Source organism: Papio anubis, chromosome 5, assembly GCF_008728515.1.
Source record: "Papio anubis isolate 15944 chromosome 5, Panubis1.0, whole genome shotgun sequence".
Lineage (NCBI taxonomy): Eukaryota > Metazoa > Chordata > Mammalia > Primates > Cercopithecidae > Papio > Papio anubis.
The window spans coordinates 103,295,081-103,313,021 of NC_044980.1; the positions used below are offsets into that span (position 1 = coordinate 103,295,081).

At 35.3% G+C, this 17,941-nt stretch overlaps 1 protein-coding gene and 1 long non-coding RNA gene across 7 annotated transcripts in view; one reads left to right on the forward strand and one right to left on the reverse strand.

Moving 5' to 3' along the window:
- The window catches only part of LOC108586370, a 264,725-nt gene that overhangs the window by 245,168 nt on the left and 1,616 nt on the right, over positions 1-17,941 (forward strand). The gene's annotated exons all lie outside the window — the stretch shown is intronic.
- The window catches only part of TMEM232 (transmembrane protein 232), a 311,652-nt gene that overhangs the window by 4,154 nt on the left and 289,557 nt on the right, over positions 1-17,941 (reverse strand). For all 6 annotated transcript variants that reach the window (XM_017959759.3, XM_009208867.4, XM_017959755.3 and 3 more), the window contains one exon: positions 236-329. In XM_017959759.3, coding sequence (XP_017815248.3) covers positions 236-329 — 94 coding nt within the window. The remainder of the gene's footprint in view (positions 1-235; positions 330-17,941) is intronic.

A 17,941-nucleotide genomic window follows, 5' to 3' on the forward strand; every position in this document is an offset into this window, starting at 1 on the left:
ACAGGATTAGGCTAGTATTTTACAAATGACAGAAGGTCAAATTTTCTGTGACCCAATGAAGACACTAAGGTGTACAGATAACATAGTGAGATATAATTCAGTTTGGCAAACCAATCATGGCTCTACTTTTAAATTTCACATATTAAGGTTTCAGTTTCAGAACTACATTTTATAATTTAAAGTGCTTTTAAAGAACAAGGCTTTTGCTGCTAGTTAAAAAAAAAATCAATCTTACGTGATGGTCAATGATTTTTGCCAACTCTTTATCTGCCCTGGTGAAGAAATCTGGATATGGAAACATGGGAATTTCTGATACAGAAGGATGTTCCCTTCAAAAGAGCACAAGAACAAATCCAACATTAGGTATAGGTACTCCTATTCCCCAGAAATAGAATTGTAAGTCATCATTTATTATTAAGCATTTTGATTCTTCATTGTTAACATAAAGTATTTACTTTGTGTAGACTGTGGTATGTTAGCTTTTAGGTTTTGTAAGCCATCTTGGGTCACTAAAACTGATAATTTTGAGGGTCGGACATGACATATAGGATGATTAAAGTGTCCGTCCCTATACGCAGCTCCACAACCATGGAAGTTCTGGTGGAAGCCTAAGCCTAAGAATTTGTTCTAAGATATGCTGAAAAAATGATGTGACTTCAATACATTTCCACAGTCTTTGTATTATTAAGGGTGGAATTTTGGTAGACAGATTAGCATAGTTCAATGAAATTGTTGGTAGTACAAAGCTGGGCCTCAAACTAAGGGAGACTTAGTGTTAAATTATCCATATAATTATTGCATTATTAAAGTCATTATGAAGAAATTGTGTGAATCCAGGAACACTTAAAGTAATAAGACGGTGATAGAAGGTGGTTTTGAGAGTGGGAATGTGGGAGTAAAAGAGAAAGTCTTAGGGAAGAGCCTAAAAAGAGGCAGCCAGTGAGAAATTTCCATATTCAAAAAAATCTAGTCAATTTTTAAGACTAGAACTAATTTATTTCTGGTTTCTGCCTCTCCCAATCCAGTGTACTCTACATTCTTGACACACCACAGTCCCCTCATTTCATCAGGTTCTGTTGGTCTATAGTGCACTAAAGGCTTCTCAAATCCCCACCATCACTTCCCTAGACCAAGCCACCATAATCTCTCACCTGGATGAAGCCTTCATGTTCAGAATTCCCACATCCACCATTCCTTACCCACTTTACTCTTGTCTCTATACAGTGGGCAGAATTGTTTTCAAAACACAAAGTGGATCATGTCAGTCTCCTACATCAAACTGTTCATTATTTCTCCATTTGCTTTAAGATTAAGATTACATTTATTAAGGAAACCTGAAGTAAACTGTGCATTTGTTAAAGTGGTTTTGCCTGGTTTCTCCAGACTTATTTATTTCCTTTACTTGCTTGGGTCTATGTATCCCTAATGCACAGGCTTTCTTGCAGTTGCTGGAATGTATGTTGTTCCATCCCACTGTTGCTTGTTTTCACATGCTGTCATTTCTTTCTCTAATGCCTTTCTCTTTCTCCTTCTTCTACCCCTGCTGCAGGGCTGGTTAATGCCTACTCACCTTTCAGCTCTCAGTTCAAGCTCATTACCAAAGCTCTCAATCTACCATGGCTGTTTCCTTCCTTATACTTACTTCAAGTTGTAATTTTACATTTATCATCTCCCTGTGTGAGTTTTATGTTTTCCTGACTAGAGTATGAGCTACATGATCATGGAGACTTTTGCCTGTTTGCTTACCGTTGTTTCCTCAGTGTCCAACACAGTGCCACTAGATATTCAATGAATGTTTGTATGTTTGCTGAATGATTAAATGAATAAATGAAAACTATGATATGCTTTAATACTTTTTATTTTCCAAGCCATCAATAAGAGTCTACCACACAACACTCTTATGTTAGTGGAGTAGTATCCAGTATTGGAAATGGAGGGCAATCTCAGGAGACACGCTGAGAGTAGAGTTGACAGTAGCAGTTCAAAAGGAAACAATGGAAGTTACAGGCAACCAGGAAAAATGGAGCCCTTTCCCAACTTAATAATATTCAGAAACTTTGTGTGGCAGAAAAGCACTGAGCTTCTTAATGCATGCAGAATAGGGCCTTAGCCATTCTATTAAAGTACTGTATTACAGAAAAATATGCTCCTAGAAAGCTGGAAAATTAGGGGACATGTAGGGGGTGATAACTGGTTTAACTAAATTAATTCCGTGAAATTTGGGCAGTTTTGATATTCAAAGAATTGTGCCAAATGCTAAAAAAAAGATAAATAAAACAAAATCTTAAAATAATTTTAAGGTTAAAAGTGTTCAAGGAAATTGCCTAAAATTTTTTCTTGAACAAGAAGTGTTTAAATTTTTAAAAATGTAGGCAACATAATATCAAAAGACCTTTAACACAGGAAAAATAAATGAATATGCTTATATATCTGTGATTTCTTAGTTACCTCAGTTGAATTTTGTGGTAGAAAATAAAAATTTATAGAGAACATAACGAAAGATAACATGAGACATGAGAGAAGTAAACATTCAGGGATAGAAACAGAAAAAAATATAGCAAAATGTCTAAGCATATGGGCTCTGTACTTAGGCAAATCTCAAAGCAAAGTTTGGTTCTACCACTTAGTGTTATTTAATCCCTCTGTTCTTCAGTTTCTTCATCCTTAATATTGAAAAATAATAGCACCTGCCTTATTATGTTTTCACAAGGAATAAGAAGGAATTAGATATAAATCGAACACTAAAGAAGTTTCAGCTGCAATATCTTTATCATCTTCATTGTCAAAAGAATTCAGAGGAAAAAGCCATGGTGTTTAGCTGGTATTATCGATTATAAGAAAAAGGAATGGAGGACTAAACAATTTTGTCAGCATTAAATGAGATGTAGAATTTTGACATTTGAAGTTAAATGAACAGTAGAGAGAAACTTTTAAAGAAAGATGGTATACTAGTTTCCTAGGGCTACTTTAACTAATTACCACAAACTAGGAGGCTTAGATAAACAGAAATTCATTCTCTCATAGTTCTGGAGGGAAAAAAACTTCTAAATCAAAGTGTTAGCAGCCTTGGATACTCCAGAAGCTTTGGGAAAAAATTTATTCCTTGCCACTCTTAGCTTCTAGTGACTGTTGGTTCTTTGGTATTCCTGGGCTTGTAGACACTTCACTTCTGTCTCTGTCTCTATCTCCACATGGCTTTTTCCTTCTGTGACTCTGGGTGTCTTCTACTGTCCTATTTCTTACAATGACATTTAATTTTTTATTTTTAATGTTTTGAGGTACACAGTAGGTGTATATATTTATGGGGTACATGAGATGTTTTGATACAGGCATGCAGTGCATAATAATCATATCATAGAGAATGGGTTATACATACCCTGAAGCATTTATCCCTTGTGTTATAAACAATCCAATTACACTTTTTTAGTTATTTGTAAATGTACAATTAAGTTATTCTTAACTATAGTCACTCCATTGTGCTGTCAAATAGTAGGTCATATTCATTCTTTCGATTTTTTTGTACGCATTAACCATTCCTACCTTTTCCCCCTCCACCTACTTTCCTTCCCAGCCCTGGTAACAATCCTACCCTCTATGTCCATAAGTTCAATTGTTTTGATAGTATAAGGACATGTTTTATAAGAATACTGTCATTGAATTTAAGGTCCACAAGAGCAAGGTAGCCTTAAGATTCCCCTCAGTTTCCCTAAACTTTAGACAGGCCTCTGACCTCCCCTTTCTTAGCACAATATTCACTTTAGAAAACTTTCAATTGTAAATTTTCTGTCTGCCCTTTTGAGATATAAATATTCTCCCATCCTCTTGGTAGTTTTATAACACAGGAATTTCTTTCTCAATGACCTGGAGCTATCTCTTTGAAAGGTATCCTCAAGGAAGATAGCCACCATCTGCCCAGTCTCTGTGGGAGGTCTAGGAGCCTAACTTAGGTAAGCAACAAACAGGAAGGTCTAGGAGCCTAACTTAGGTAAGTGACAAACAGCAAAAGCATCACATTGACCTAATCACATGAATCAACATACTTTCTAATGTGCTCCAGTATGTTTCCACTAGCTAACCCCAGCACTTACACATCCTCCTCAATTGCAATAGTCTTGGACAAACTCCTCTTTGGCTGTTTAATTTGTCCATTACAACTTTTCTTTGACACACTATAATTCAGGATAATCTCATCTCAAGACCCTTAATTACATCTACAAAAACTGTCTCTCCAAAGCAGGTCACATTTATAGGTACAAGGGGTTAAAACTTAGTCATATCTTTTGGGAAAAACAATTAAACCTGCTACAGATGACAAAACAGGAACAAAGACTCAGGAAAATAAAATAAATAACTCATTTCAGAAAACATATGTAGACTGAGATGGCTGGGACTGAGACTACACTGAAGTGAAGAGGAGGTGACTAATTTATTCATTTGTTCAAACATTTATTTGCAAGAGGATGTTGTTATTAGGAGTGGGAAGAAATAATAAGAAGAAAAATCTTAGATTCTTCTCTCCAGAAACTTGAAGTTCACATGGGGGAAGATATATAAACAGACATTCATGGTACACTGGGAAAATGGCTGCAAAATATGTTTCTTTGGAGTAGAAAGGTGGGGAGCTGGCATCATTTAACTCAGTCTGAGAGTAGGTAAGAGAGATCTACCTGGATGGATTATTCGTGATTGTCCCAATAGGATGATTATTAGAGTCATGAAAAGATACCTACAGGACATGTTCAGTTTCTTTAACAGTTCAAGGATGAGAAATGTGCAAAGATATTTACAAGAAAAGGGGGGATAATGTATTTCTTTATGCAGAATTATGGTTTTTCAAGTCTCCAAAGCTCTCCTGAAGACATACTGGTAAAAAGTGAGCGTCCCGTTAGGCAGGAGATATTCCCCAGGAGCAGGAGACATGCATAGGTTTCAGGCCTCTCTATTCCTACATCTCACACTCTGACCTCAGATCTGGCGTGGAAGCATCAATTGAGCAGATAAAATATTGTTTTTATCTCAGGAAAACTACATTAACCATTGGAATTATCCAATGAGGAGAAGATATTTTATCAATTAAACAAACCCTAGAATTCTGTTATTACTTAACAATTGAATGACTTCCCCACTTATCCTACTTTCTGAGGAAAATTGGGTACCATAGACTCATTGGTTGGTATGGTTTTTCTCAGTATATTTATTCTCCTCTTTGCGATTCATCATAGATTAATGACCTTTCACTGATTTCAAACACAACTTGCTCCAATTAATTGTGTACATTGTCTGGAAGCTTATCTTATTATTTGGCTACCAGAACCTTTTCTTTAGCTAACTTTGTCTTAGTTCTAATTGCAATTTCTTCCAATGAAGGCCTTTCTGAAGGCAACAAGAAGTCCATGACATAGACACTGTCCATGGAGCCTTGATTTCTTTTAGAAGAGAATGATAGTAGAAACCTGAATCTGGAATATATGGTGGTATATTGGATGATTCCTCAAAACTTTTGGAGTTAAGAGGAGTGATATCAGAAAAAAAAAACAAAACCTACTTAACTCATTCTAATAGCATAAGAAAAATCATCTTATATCAAAATATCATGAGTTCATGTTATTTTTGATTAAATTAACTTCCTTTTTAACTTTCTCTAAGAACTTATTGCTCAAAGTTTCCTCTCGTTTAATTAGCTTTGTGGTATTATACTAAAGAGGGTCAATTATATTATGTATTGAAGTTGCACAAACCATCTCCAATACTTAGAGGTTTCCTTTTTTTGTTGTTCTCAGAGCCCAAATAGGTTAATATTCAGATTTTCACCTTACTACTCTTACTGAAGCAATAATTACTTGAAAGGAAAATAAATTCCTTCCTCTCTATAAGGTAAACTTAAAATATATGCAGTTTCAAAAGAGCTACTATTTCAGATAGAATAACATAAAAGCACCAAACAATAGCAATAGAAGTTACAATACATACAAATAAATGCCTTTGAGGGTTTCTAAAAACATGTTTTTGTTTTCCTCTAAAATTTCACTTAGTTCTTTTTCCATGGTCACTAGTGTCATAATCATCGATCATGGGAATTTTTATGTTAAATTCTAATTTATTATAAACATTTGAATAAATATAATCTCAGTATTGTATTAAATAAAATCTTCAATAACCTTTAGGATTTCTGTTTGTCACTAAAGTGAGTAGCTTGCAGCAGATCAACGACCTGACAAATAACAATTGCTATGAGAGCCAAAAATTATTTTTAAAAATCTATGTAAAAGCATTCACGATACATTAAGCAACAGGATTTGAAAGGCCAAAATATCAGAGAAGAGAGACCTGGAGAAGTAAGTAAGGAGCTGCAAAGTATACTTCTCCTTAGAGCATTTCTCCTTTTATTTTATGGAGTGAAAAGTAAAAAATCCAGGCAGAGAAATTTTGATCAGAACCTGAGAAGCCAGCAGAGTACTTGGCAATCTTACAGGGTTGAAAAAGCAAAAAAGAGTTTAGAGCTGCCGAGGTAGCCAGGACTTGAAGGATCAAGCTCAAGAGAAGTGAGCACCACACACACCACTAAGTTTCCCCCAGGAATTTTCTAAATTATTAAACTGAGAAGGCTAAGAAGCCAAGCAAAGAAGTCACCAACAAACAGAGTGGAATTTTTCAGAAACTTTACAATTTCTGAAAATTTGGGGCTCAAATCTACAAAACTAGAGAGGCCTTGATGAACACCTCAGGCTCTCCTTTGGGACTCCTGAAAATTTACACTCTGGGGTTATGTTTGAATCACATGTAGATTTAACTTAAAAGTTAGATAATCCTGGAGTCAGTTCAGCTCCTGGTTAGATGAAAAAGCTCTGCCATCAATCAAGATGCATAGCAGAAGAAGGTGAACTCTCTCTCTCTGCTGTGCATACTATGAACCGGGAGTTTTTGTCATTTTTAATATAAAAGATCCAGAATTCAATAAAAAATGATAAGGCATACTGGGCAAATCTCATACACAGAAGGTTTATATTGGAGTTATAAATATGGATTTAAAATAACTATGATAAATATATTTAAATAAATAAATAGCCAGGTGAAGAATTTTGCCAGAAAACTGGACTCTATCTTAAAATTCACATATTACTTATAGAATTGACAAAAAAAACCAGTAAGTGAAATTAAGAAGTTCGTAGGTGTATAGAACAGCAGATTAGACATAGCAGAAAAGAAAATTGGTGAAATGGAAGATAGGGAAACAGAAATATCTAGGCTGAAGCAAGGGAAAAACATGCAGAATAAACAGAAAATAACAGAAGAGACATATGTAAGAATGTTCCTAGCAGCATCGTTTGTATACTATAAAATGAGAAATAAATCAAATATTTACCAATAGTTCAAGGGATGAATTTTGGTAGCTTTATAAAATGGAAATACTTTAAGTATCTAAAAACTTTAAATACTTTAGCTACAATAAGTGAAGTCTAGATGCAACCACATAGAATAGTTTGAGCACAAATTTTTATTTTTATTTTTTGAGATGGAGTCTTGCTCTGTCACCTAGGTTGGAGTGCAGTGGCACGATCTCAGCTCACTGCAAGCTCCGCCTACTGGGTTCACACCCTTCTCCTGCCTCAGCCTCCCAAGTAGCTGGGACTACAGGCACCTGCCACTGCGCCTGGCTAATTTTTGTATTTTTAGTAGAGACAGGGTTTCACCGTGGTCTCGATCTCCTGACCTCGTGATCCACCCGCCTCGGCCTCCCAAAATGCTGGGATTACAGGGGTGAGCCACTGTGCTTGTCCAAAAATTTTTTTTTTACAGAAGTAGAGAGGTTAATGTGCAGATACAAGCAATCCATCCAGAGAACTCCTGTGAGATACTATATAAGGTCACCATTCCCATGGCAAATAGTCATCAGATTATCCAAGGTCAATAAGAAAGAATAATTTTTAAAGGTAGATAGCACAAAGGGTCATATTGCCTGTAAAGAGAAACCCATCAGACTAACAGAACACTTATTAGCAGAAGCCTTACAAACCAGAAGATACTTTTAGCATTCTGAAAGAAAATAAATGCCAGCGAAGAATTTTAAATCCTGCCAAACTGAGCTTCATAAACGAAGGAGAATGAAGTTTTTCCCAAACATGCAATTTCTAAGCAAATTCATCACATCCTAACTGGCCCTCCAAAAAGTGCTTAAGAGAGCTCTAAATATGGGAATGAAAGAATAATAATTGCTCCCACAAAAGCATATGCAAGCACATAGCCCACGGTCCCTACAAAGCAAGTACACAATCAAGACTACCACACAACAAGCTAACAACAGTATGAAAGGAACAAAACCTAACATTTAAATATAAATTTTGAAGACAAATAGCCTAAATGCTCCCCATAAAAGACAAAGTTGCAAATTGGATTAAAAACAGAACAGATACATTCTTCTGCTGTCTTTAAGAGACAGACCCATCTCACATACAATGATATGCATGGGTTCAAAGTAAAGGGATGAATAAAGAACCACCACACTACTGGAAAATAAAAAGGAGAAAGAGCTACTATTCTTAAATCAGATCAAATTAACTTTAAATCAACAACAGTAAAAAATGACAAAAAAGCATGACATAATGATAAAGGGTTCAATTCAACAAGAAGACTTAACTATCCTAAACATATATGCACCCAATATTGGAGCACCCAGCTTTATAAAACACTTACTTCCAGCCCTAAGAAAATACTTTGATAGCCACAAAATAATAGTGGGATACTTAAACACCTCACTGATAGAATTACATAGTTCATCAAGGCAGAAAACTAAGAAATTATAAATTTAAATTTGACACTTGACCAATTGGACCTAATAGACAACTACAGATTACTCCACCCAACAACCACAGAATATATATGCTTCTCATCTGCATATGGAACATACTCTAAGATTGACCACATGGTCAATCATAAAGCAAGTCTCAATAGATTTTAATCAAAATTATATCAAGCATCCTTCTTGGACCACAGTGGAATAAAAAGTCAATACCAAGAAGAACTCTCAAAGCCATAGAAATACATTGAAACTAAACAACTTGCTCCTGAAGAACATCTGGGTAAACAACAAAATCAAAGTAGAAATAAAAAGTTCTTTGAATCAAATGAGAATAGAGACACAGCATACTAAAACCTCAGGGATGCATCAAAAGCAGGAAAGTTTATATTGCTAAATGCCTACATCAAGAAGATAGAAAAATCTCTAACTACCTAACCTCATACCTATAAGAACTAGAAACACAGGAACAAACTAAACCCAATTCTGCTTAGGATTTATGTTTTTCTGTTTAGGATTTATGTTTTTCTGTTTAGGGTTTAAGTTTTAAGTTTTGAAGGATGTTCCTTTGATGCCTACTTTATTGAGAGATTTTTTCATGAAGAGATGTTGGATTTTATCAAATGCATTTACTGAATTTATTGTTCAATGGTTATAATCAAATCGTTTTTAAATTTAATTCTCTTTATGTGATGAATCATATTTATTGACTTGCATATGTTGAACCATCTTGAATCCCAGGAATAAAGCCCACTTGATCATGGTGAATTAACATTTTGATGTGCTGCTAGATTCAGTTTGCTAGTATTTTGCTGAGGATTTTTCTATCTGTGTTCATCAGGATATTAGCCTGTAGTTTTCATTTTCTGTGATGTCTTTGCCAGATTTTGGTATCAGGATTATACTCGTATTGTAGAATTAGTTACGGAGGTGTCCTTCCTCCTTGATTTTTTCGAATAGTTTAAAAAGAAACTAAATTCAGGGCAGAAGAAAAGAAATACAAGAAAGCACAATAAAAGAAATAACTAAAATCAGAGCAGAACTAAATGAGATTGAGACCCCTCCCCCAAACATGCAAATAATAAATGAAACAAAAACTTGGTTCTTTGAAAGGATAAACAAGATTGATAGACCGCTAACTAGATTAAAAAAGAAAAGAGAGAAGATCCAAATAAGCAAAATCAGAAATGACAAAAGATGACTTTGCAACTGATCCCACAGAAACAGAAAAATGCTTAGAAACTACTATGAACATCTTTGTGCACACAAACTAGATCTAGAGGAAATGAATAAATTCCTAGAAAAACACAATCTCTCAAGATTGAACCAGGAAGAAACACAAATCCTAAACAGACCATTAAAAAGTTGAATCAGTAATAATAATAAACCTACCAACCAAATAGCCCTGGATCAGATGGATTTACAGCCAAATTCTACCAGACATACAAAGAAACTGGTACAAGTGCCACTGAAACTATTCCAAAAAATCAAGGAGGAAGGACACCTCCTTAACTCATTCTACAATACTACTATCATCCTGATACCAAAATCTGGCAAAGAGAAAAAGAAAACTACAGACTAATATCTCTGATGAACATAGATACAAAAATCCTCAGCAAAATACTAGCAAACCAAATGCAGCAGCACATCAAAATGTTAATTCACCATGATCAAGTGGGCTTTATTCCTGGGATTCAAGATGGTTCAACATATGCAAGTCAATAAATGATTCATCATATAAAGAGAATTAAATTTAAAATCGATTTGATCATAACCATTGATTAATAAATTCAGCAAATGCATTTGATAAAATCCAACATCCTTTCATGAAAAATCTCTCAACATACTCGGCATCAAAGGAACATCCCTCAAAACCCCCAGCCAACAACATACTGAATGGGCAAAATTGAAAGCATTATCACTAAGAAGTGGAACAAGACAAGAATATCCACTCTCACCACTCCAATTCAACTGGAAGTCTTAGCCAGAGCAATCAGGCAAGAGAAAGAAATAAACATCATCTAAGTAAGAAAAGAGAAAGTCAAATTATTTCTCTTCACTTATTGATATGACTCTTCATGTAGAAGACTTTTATGATTCCACTGGAAGGCTCCTAGACCTAATAAACAAGTTTAGGAAAGTCACAGGATATAAAATAAATGTACAAAAATTAGTAGTGTTTACTTTATTTTTTTAATGTTTAAATGTTACTTTTCCAACGTTTAAACTTTTATTTTTTGTGGGTATATACTAGGTATATATACCTATGTGGTACATGAGATATTTTGTTACAGGCATGCAATATGTAATAATCATATCATGGAAAATGGGTTGTACATCTTCTCAAGCATTTACCCTTAGATTGTGTTATGAACAATTCAAGTATGTAGAATTAAATAATTATTGAGTATATATCCCCTATTATGCTATCTAGTACTAGGTATTATTCATTCTTTCTAATTTTTGTACCCATTAATCATCTCCACTCCCCTCCCCCTGACTTCCCCTCTACCCTTCACTACCTCTGGTAAACTTCCTTCTATTCTTTATCTCCATGAGTTCAATTGTTTTGATTTTTAGATCCCACAAATGGTGAGAACATGTGATGTTTGTCTTTCTGTGCCTGGATTATTTCACCTAACATAATGAACTCCAGTTTCATCCATGCTGTTGCAAATGACAGGATCTCATTCTTTCTTATGACTGAATAGTACTCTATTGTGTATAAGAACAATATTTTCTTTATCCACTCATCTGTTGATGGGTTGCTTCTAAACCTTGGCTATTGTGAACAATGCTGCAACAAATATGGGAGTGTAGATAACTCTTCTATATATGGATTTCCTATTTCTTGAGTATATATCCAGAAGTGAGATTACTGGATCGTATGGTAGCTTTATTTTTGGTTTTCAGAGGAGGCTTCATAGTGCTCTCTATAGTAGTTGTATTAATTTACATTCCCACCAATACTTATGAGGGATCCCTTCTCTCCACATCCTCTCCAGCACTTGTTATTGCCTAATTTTTGGATAAAAGCCATTTTAATTGGAGTGAAGGGATACCTCATTGTAGTTTTGATTTGTATTTCTCTGATGATTAATAGTGCTGTTGATCACCTTTTCATATGCCCATTTGCTATTTGTATGTCTTCTTTTGAGAAATATCTATTGAAATATTTTTTCCATTTTAAATCAGATTATTAGAATTTTTCTATGGAGTTTTTTTGATGTCCTTGTGTATTGTGGTTATTAATGCTGTGCCACATAGTAGTTTGCAAATATCTTTTCTTATTCTGTGAGTTGTCCCTTCACTTTTTTGACTGCATCATTTGCTGTGCAGAAGTTTTTAAACTTTATATGATCCCATTTGTCCACATTTGCTTTGGTTGCCTGTGCTTGCGAAGTATTACTCAATAAATTTTTCCCTAGACCAATGTACTGGAGAGTTTCCTCAATGTTTTCTGTTAGTAATTTCATAGTTTGAGGTATTAGACTTAAGTCTTTAACCCATTTTGATTTGATTTTTGTATAAGGCAAGAGATAGGGATCAAGTTTCATTCTTCTGTATATGGATATCCAGTTTCCCTAGAACCATTTATTGAAGAGAGTGTCTTTTCCCGCAGTGTATTCCTGGCATCTTTATTGAAAATGAGTTCCCTGTAGCTATGTGGATTTGTTTCTGGGCTCTCTATTCCACTGGTCTATCTGTTTGTTTTTATGACACTACCGTGCTTTTTTGGTTACTGTACCTCTGTAGTATAATTTGAAGTCAGGTAATGTTATTCCTCGAGTTTTGTTCCTTTTGCTCAGGATGGCTTTGGCTATTCTGGGACTTTGTGATTCTACATAAACTTTAGAATTGTTTTTCATATTCCTGTGAAGAATGTCATTGGCATACTCATAGGGATTGCATTGATCTATAGACTGCTTTGGGTAGTATGGATGTTGTAACAATATTAATTCTTCTAATCCATGAACATGAAATATCTTTTCATTTTTGTGTCTTTTCAATTTTTTCATTAGTGTTTTATAGTGTTCATTGGCGAGATCTTTTACTTCTTTGGTTAATTCCTATGTATTTAATTTTATTTGTAGCTATTATTAATGGGATTGCTTTATTGATATCTTTTTCAGATGGTTCATTGCTGGCATATAGAAATCCAGTATACCCATTAACAAGCCTCCACATGTAATCTAAATCTGGATCTAAAACAAAATTATAGGAAAAAACATACAGTGTAATTTTATTTATAAATATTCAAAACAACATAAAACAATACAATTTTAAAGATGCATATATTTATGAAAGGCTATAAAGAAAAGCAACAAAATGAATTAAACATTTCAAGATAGTTGTTCCTTCTGTAAGGAAGGGAGAGCCAAGTGATTAGGGAAGGATATGAAAAGAGTTTCCAGTTTTAGTAATATTTATTTCTTAATCTGGGTGGTGAGAACTCTGGTGCTAGTATTATTATATTATTATCATTACTACTAGTACATGCATATTATATACTTCATATATATTACACATTTAACAATTAAAAAGAAAAAAATATAGGTAAGAGGCATATTTCAGTATGAATTAAATATGTTATGAAGCACCAGTCAGACTTCTATAGAAACTGCATAATTACCAAAAACAAGAGCTACAAAGGCGCTTTTGTATAGGTAATTTGATGAATATGGAGAATAAGATCTTTAAGTGTAACATACAGTTATGACAAAATCCTGTCAGGCTGGCCATATATTGGGCTTGTTTCTTGTACATAAATAGGCCAATATTAATTGCCTAAGAAATATCTCAGGTGCTGTTACTCAAACTATCCCAAAGAATTTAATAAACTATTTACAAGAGGCTGGTAGTCCTGAAGGTCTTCAGTGGATAAGGTAGCATCTCTGTTGAGTCAGGCAGCACTATCTGAAGCTACTGTGTGGTCCCATCCCCAGGCTTTCTAACATTTCTTGTATTAAAGTTTCTGGGCTCACAGGCTGGGGACACCAAGGAACTTGATCTCACTTCAGTGTGCTTCAAGGCAGGGGTCTGTTGTTTTTCCCTTTTGGGCATTCAGTATTTTTAGTAAATTTTATTCAACTCCAAACCTGTTTTCTCATCTTCCCCTTTCTTAGGCTTTTTTTCTCCTATACCAACTGGGTTTGACACTACATCATATTCCTCTGATTGCCTTCATTCAACTTGGCCAGGTTTGGGCTGTGTCTGCTCAGAAACATAGAAGGGCAAAACCTACCTGTGGCTTTAAGGCCTAACTTGGCTCTGCCTCTCCAGGTCCCAGTGAAGGGCCACTTAAGTTACCTCTCCATTCTCATGATCCGAGTGCAGAGGTAACAAATTGAGATGCTTTTTTTCACTAAGAAAATAGATTTGCCCTCCACTTAATATTGTTCATCTAATGTCACACTAGTTTTTATAAGGTTCTTTCATTTTCTACATTATTTATCCATATTTTACTAGGGTGGTAGGGGAAAAGAAAAACAACCCCTTTCCTATCATGCATTTGCTTTCCCCAAGCAGAATGTGCAGAAACCAAGAACAGAAGTCAGAATTCAAATTGACCAGAACTATTCCAAGGCTTTCAGTGTCCCTGGGTATGTTGTCAGTTCCTCCCCTACAACTCAGTTCAAAAAGGACAGTTTATCATTAACAAAATTAGATCTGAAATAGAACCATCTAATTCTTCAGTAGTATTTCTCCCAATTCCGTTTCATTTCAGTATTCTTAGAAACCATGGATCATCCTGGAAACTAAAAGTTTTCAAATCCTTAGAGACTCATTTAACTATAGCTTTCACACTCAGAACTCCACCTGGTCAGATCTAATCTTTTATGCATCTTAAAGCAGGAGGTTAAAAAATGATGATTTTCTGGGCACGTAAGATATTTTTATCTCAATTGAATAATTTTGTTTTTCCATTTTGGAGGACTGATTGGTGCAAGTAGTGAGTCATACCTGACTATAGATCAAACATTAGATTTATTGTCTTTGACCCTCATTAGCTTGCCCAAATCACAAAGCCTCAAGATTATAGCTGCCTATAAAGCACAAGATTTAAAGCACAAATATTTACAAGAAAGTTATACAAAGTTAAAAAAAAAATTGAACACTAAATCAGTTTCCTTGGCTACTTTTTAAAGGGAGGTTAGCAAAGAAAGAACTTGTTCTCAACTTGACTATGATTTTGCCATTATCTACTCCCACATTAAAAATATATTGTAACTATTTTATTTATCTTGTATAGTTTCTTCTATTTTAAAACATTCTAGAGATGCAGTCTGCTCATTGAGAGTTAAAATATTGCTCTGCTGTCACCCCTCCAACATCTACAATCTGGGCAATTATCCCATTTCTGCTTGGCATGTAGAACTGCCAGTCAAGGGCAGGCTCCAGGGTCCTTGGGCTTCTGCCATTCCTAGTGATCCCATCCCAAGGGGCTCTGTCTCAGACACCAGCTTCTACAGTTTCAGTCTCGCTTTTCCTTGCCAGACTGTCTATTGATCTGGTGGTTTCCATATACAGTTCCTGTTGGAAAGTTTCAGGTGTCGCTTTCACATTGTGTAGAGACTAGCAAAGCAACTAAGAAACTCAAAAAGTCAAGACTTTTTGCGTTTTAATTCTTTTTCAATTCACTGAGTCAAAATACCCAGTGGCTATGTTCCACTGAAGCAATTCTTCCTGCATTCGCAGACACAAAATTTCATAGTCCTGGGCCAAGAATGATCTGCTGCCACCCTAGCATTACAGAATCATCATCTACTGCAGTTTATCTAAAATTCTCTATATTAACCTTTAAATTAGGATCAAGGTCGTTTCATCGATGCCATAGCAGATATTAATCTGTGTGGTTATCATAACAGGACTGTGACGTGACTGATGTAAAAGACATGCCAAATGACACAGTAAAATTTTGTTATGCAAATGGTTTCACAAAGCAGAAGAAAACATAATGTGCCCCCAGGCAGAGGATTGGCTCCAGAATACCTCAGAAATAAATCTGGAAAGATGAGTAGGAGTTAGTGTAAAGCTAGTGGGAATAATGGTGCATATGACTTAAGTGAGTAGATGTATCAAAGCGTCCTTTAAGAGATAAGGTTGGTGGAGAACAAGTGGTAACTTCTATTTTTAATATGTTGTTTAAGTGTCTTCTTACACCAATTGAAACTGATTGCTCCCTAGGCCTGCTGTGTTGCCGTTCTGCTGGAAATACTCCATCCTCACCTCTGTCCTCTGTTAGGATCACTGCTTTCTGTACCCCACTATGTTCTTTTTACTTGATTTATTCCCTTCATCTCAGGGCATATATTCTTAAGAAGCTTCTTAAAACATAGTGAATAGACAGTACATAATCTGAAACCTTTTGATATTTGAAATGATATTTCAAATATGGAAAGATACTTGAAAACGTCTTTATTCTATCGCCATATTTGATAGATTGGGGGGCAGACATATATTCAAGTATCATCTGTTATCTGAACTCTTACTACTCAATTTGAAGAACAGAATAGATTCTGAAAAAAATGTTTATGAAACATTTTCTATTTTCCAAATGCTATGAACCAAATATATTTGAAGAACAAGGGATATTTATAATTATATGGTGGATGTTACTCTTCCTCAGTGTATTGAGGAAACCTATGCACTGTCTTCTTGCCTCCGGTGCTGCTTTTGTGTCCAATGCCATCCTGATTTTCAGGTGTTTATAGTTTCATCCACTTATTTATTGCTAATTTTCTCAACAGACAAATGCTGAAATGTCAACAAAGCATATGTTTGCTTCTTGCTCACATGTCTGATTCAGTTCAATAGAAGCTTGCCTCCATCTGATTGATGACCTAGGAATCTAGGCTCTTTCTATTTTGTAATACTGCCATCTCAACATGTGGTTTTTAAGGTCATTTTGACTGAGGAAGGAAGATGTGGAAAAGATTCACTGGCTCCTACCTGCTTTGACACAGGTATGTCACTTCTGTTCATGGTACTTGCTAAAAAATGCAAGTTTCTGGATCCAGGGTTTCTGGTTCTTGACCATATTGATATTTGGGCTTAGATATTGCTTTGTTGTGGGGACTGTCCTGTACCTTGTGAGATATTTAGCAACAGCTCTGGCCTCTGCCCACTAGATGTCAGTAACATCCCCTACTATGATAACCGAAGCTTTTTCTATTGACAAGGTCCCTTGAGAGACAAAATTACCCATGGTTGAGAACCACTACTCCAACATAATTGCAAGGAAGTCTTCCAGGAAAGTGAAGAAACACATGAAATGTTCTATGATTGCTAATGTTCTCTGTCTCAGGAAGTTTCAAGTTTCCTTTTTCCTAGTTTTTCCATGTTCACAATGAGGTGTGTGGAGACAGATTTCCATGATGGCACCAGTAATCCCTGCGTCCTGGAACTCATGCCCTTGTGTAGGTCCTTTCCCCTGAGTATGGGCTGGCCTAAGGACTTGCTTCTAACCTGTTTGTTAGAAGACTATAGACTATGACAAAGATGATAGTATAGTGTTTCTATAATTGTGACTTGTCTTATTAGCTAACTGGTTTTCCTTCTTGGCTTTTATGCTGTGATCAATTGAGTTGCCATAATGGAGAAGCCTACAAGCAATGGAATGAGGATGGACTTTGGCTAACAGCTAGAGAGGTGCTGAGGTTCTCAGTCTAACAGTTTACAAATAACTAAATTTATAACTAAATAAATAACTATCCCAGTTTTACTGGGATGGTCCTCATTTTTCCTCCATGTTTGAAAGATATTTTTACTAGATATACTGTATTAGAGTAAAAGGTTATCAGTAGCTTTTTTTTTTTCCTTTAGCACTTTAAACATTTCATGCCACTCTCTCCTGGCCTTAAGGTTTCCACTGAAAAGTCTGTAGCCAGATGTATTGGGGCTCCATTGTATGTTGTTTCTTCTCTCTTCCTGCTTTTAGGATACTTTCATTATTCTTGACCTTCAGGAGTTTGGTTATTAAATGCCTTGAGGGAGTCTCTTTGGGTTAAATTTCTTGGTGTTATATTGCCTTCTTTTAATTGAATGCTGATATCTTCTCTAGGTTTGGGAAGTTCTGTGATATAACTCTGAATATACTTTCTACCCCTATCTCTTTCTCTACTTTCTGTTTAAGGCCAATAACTC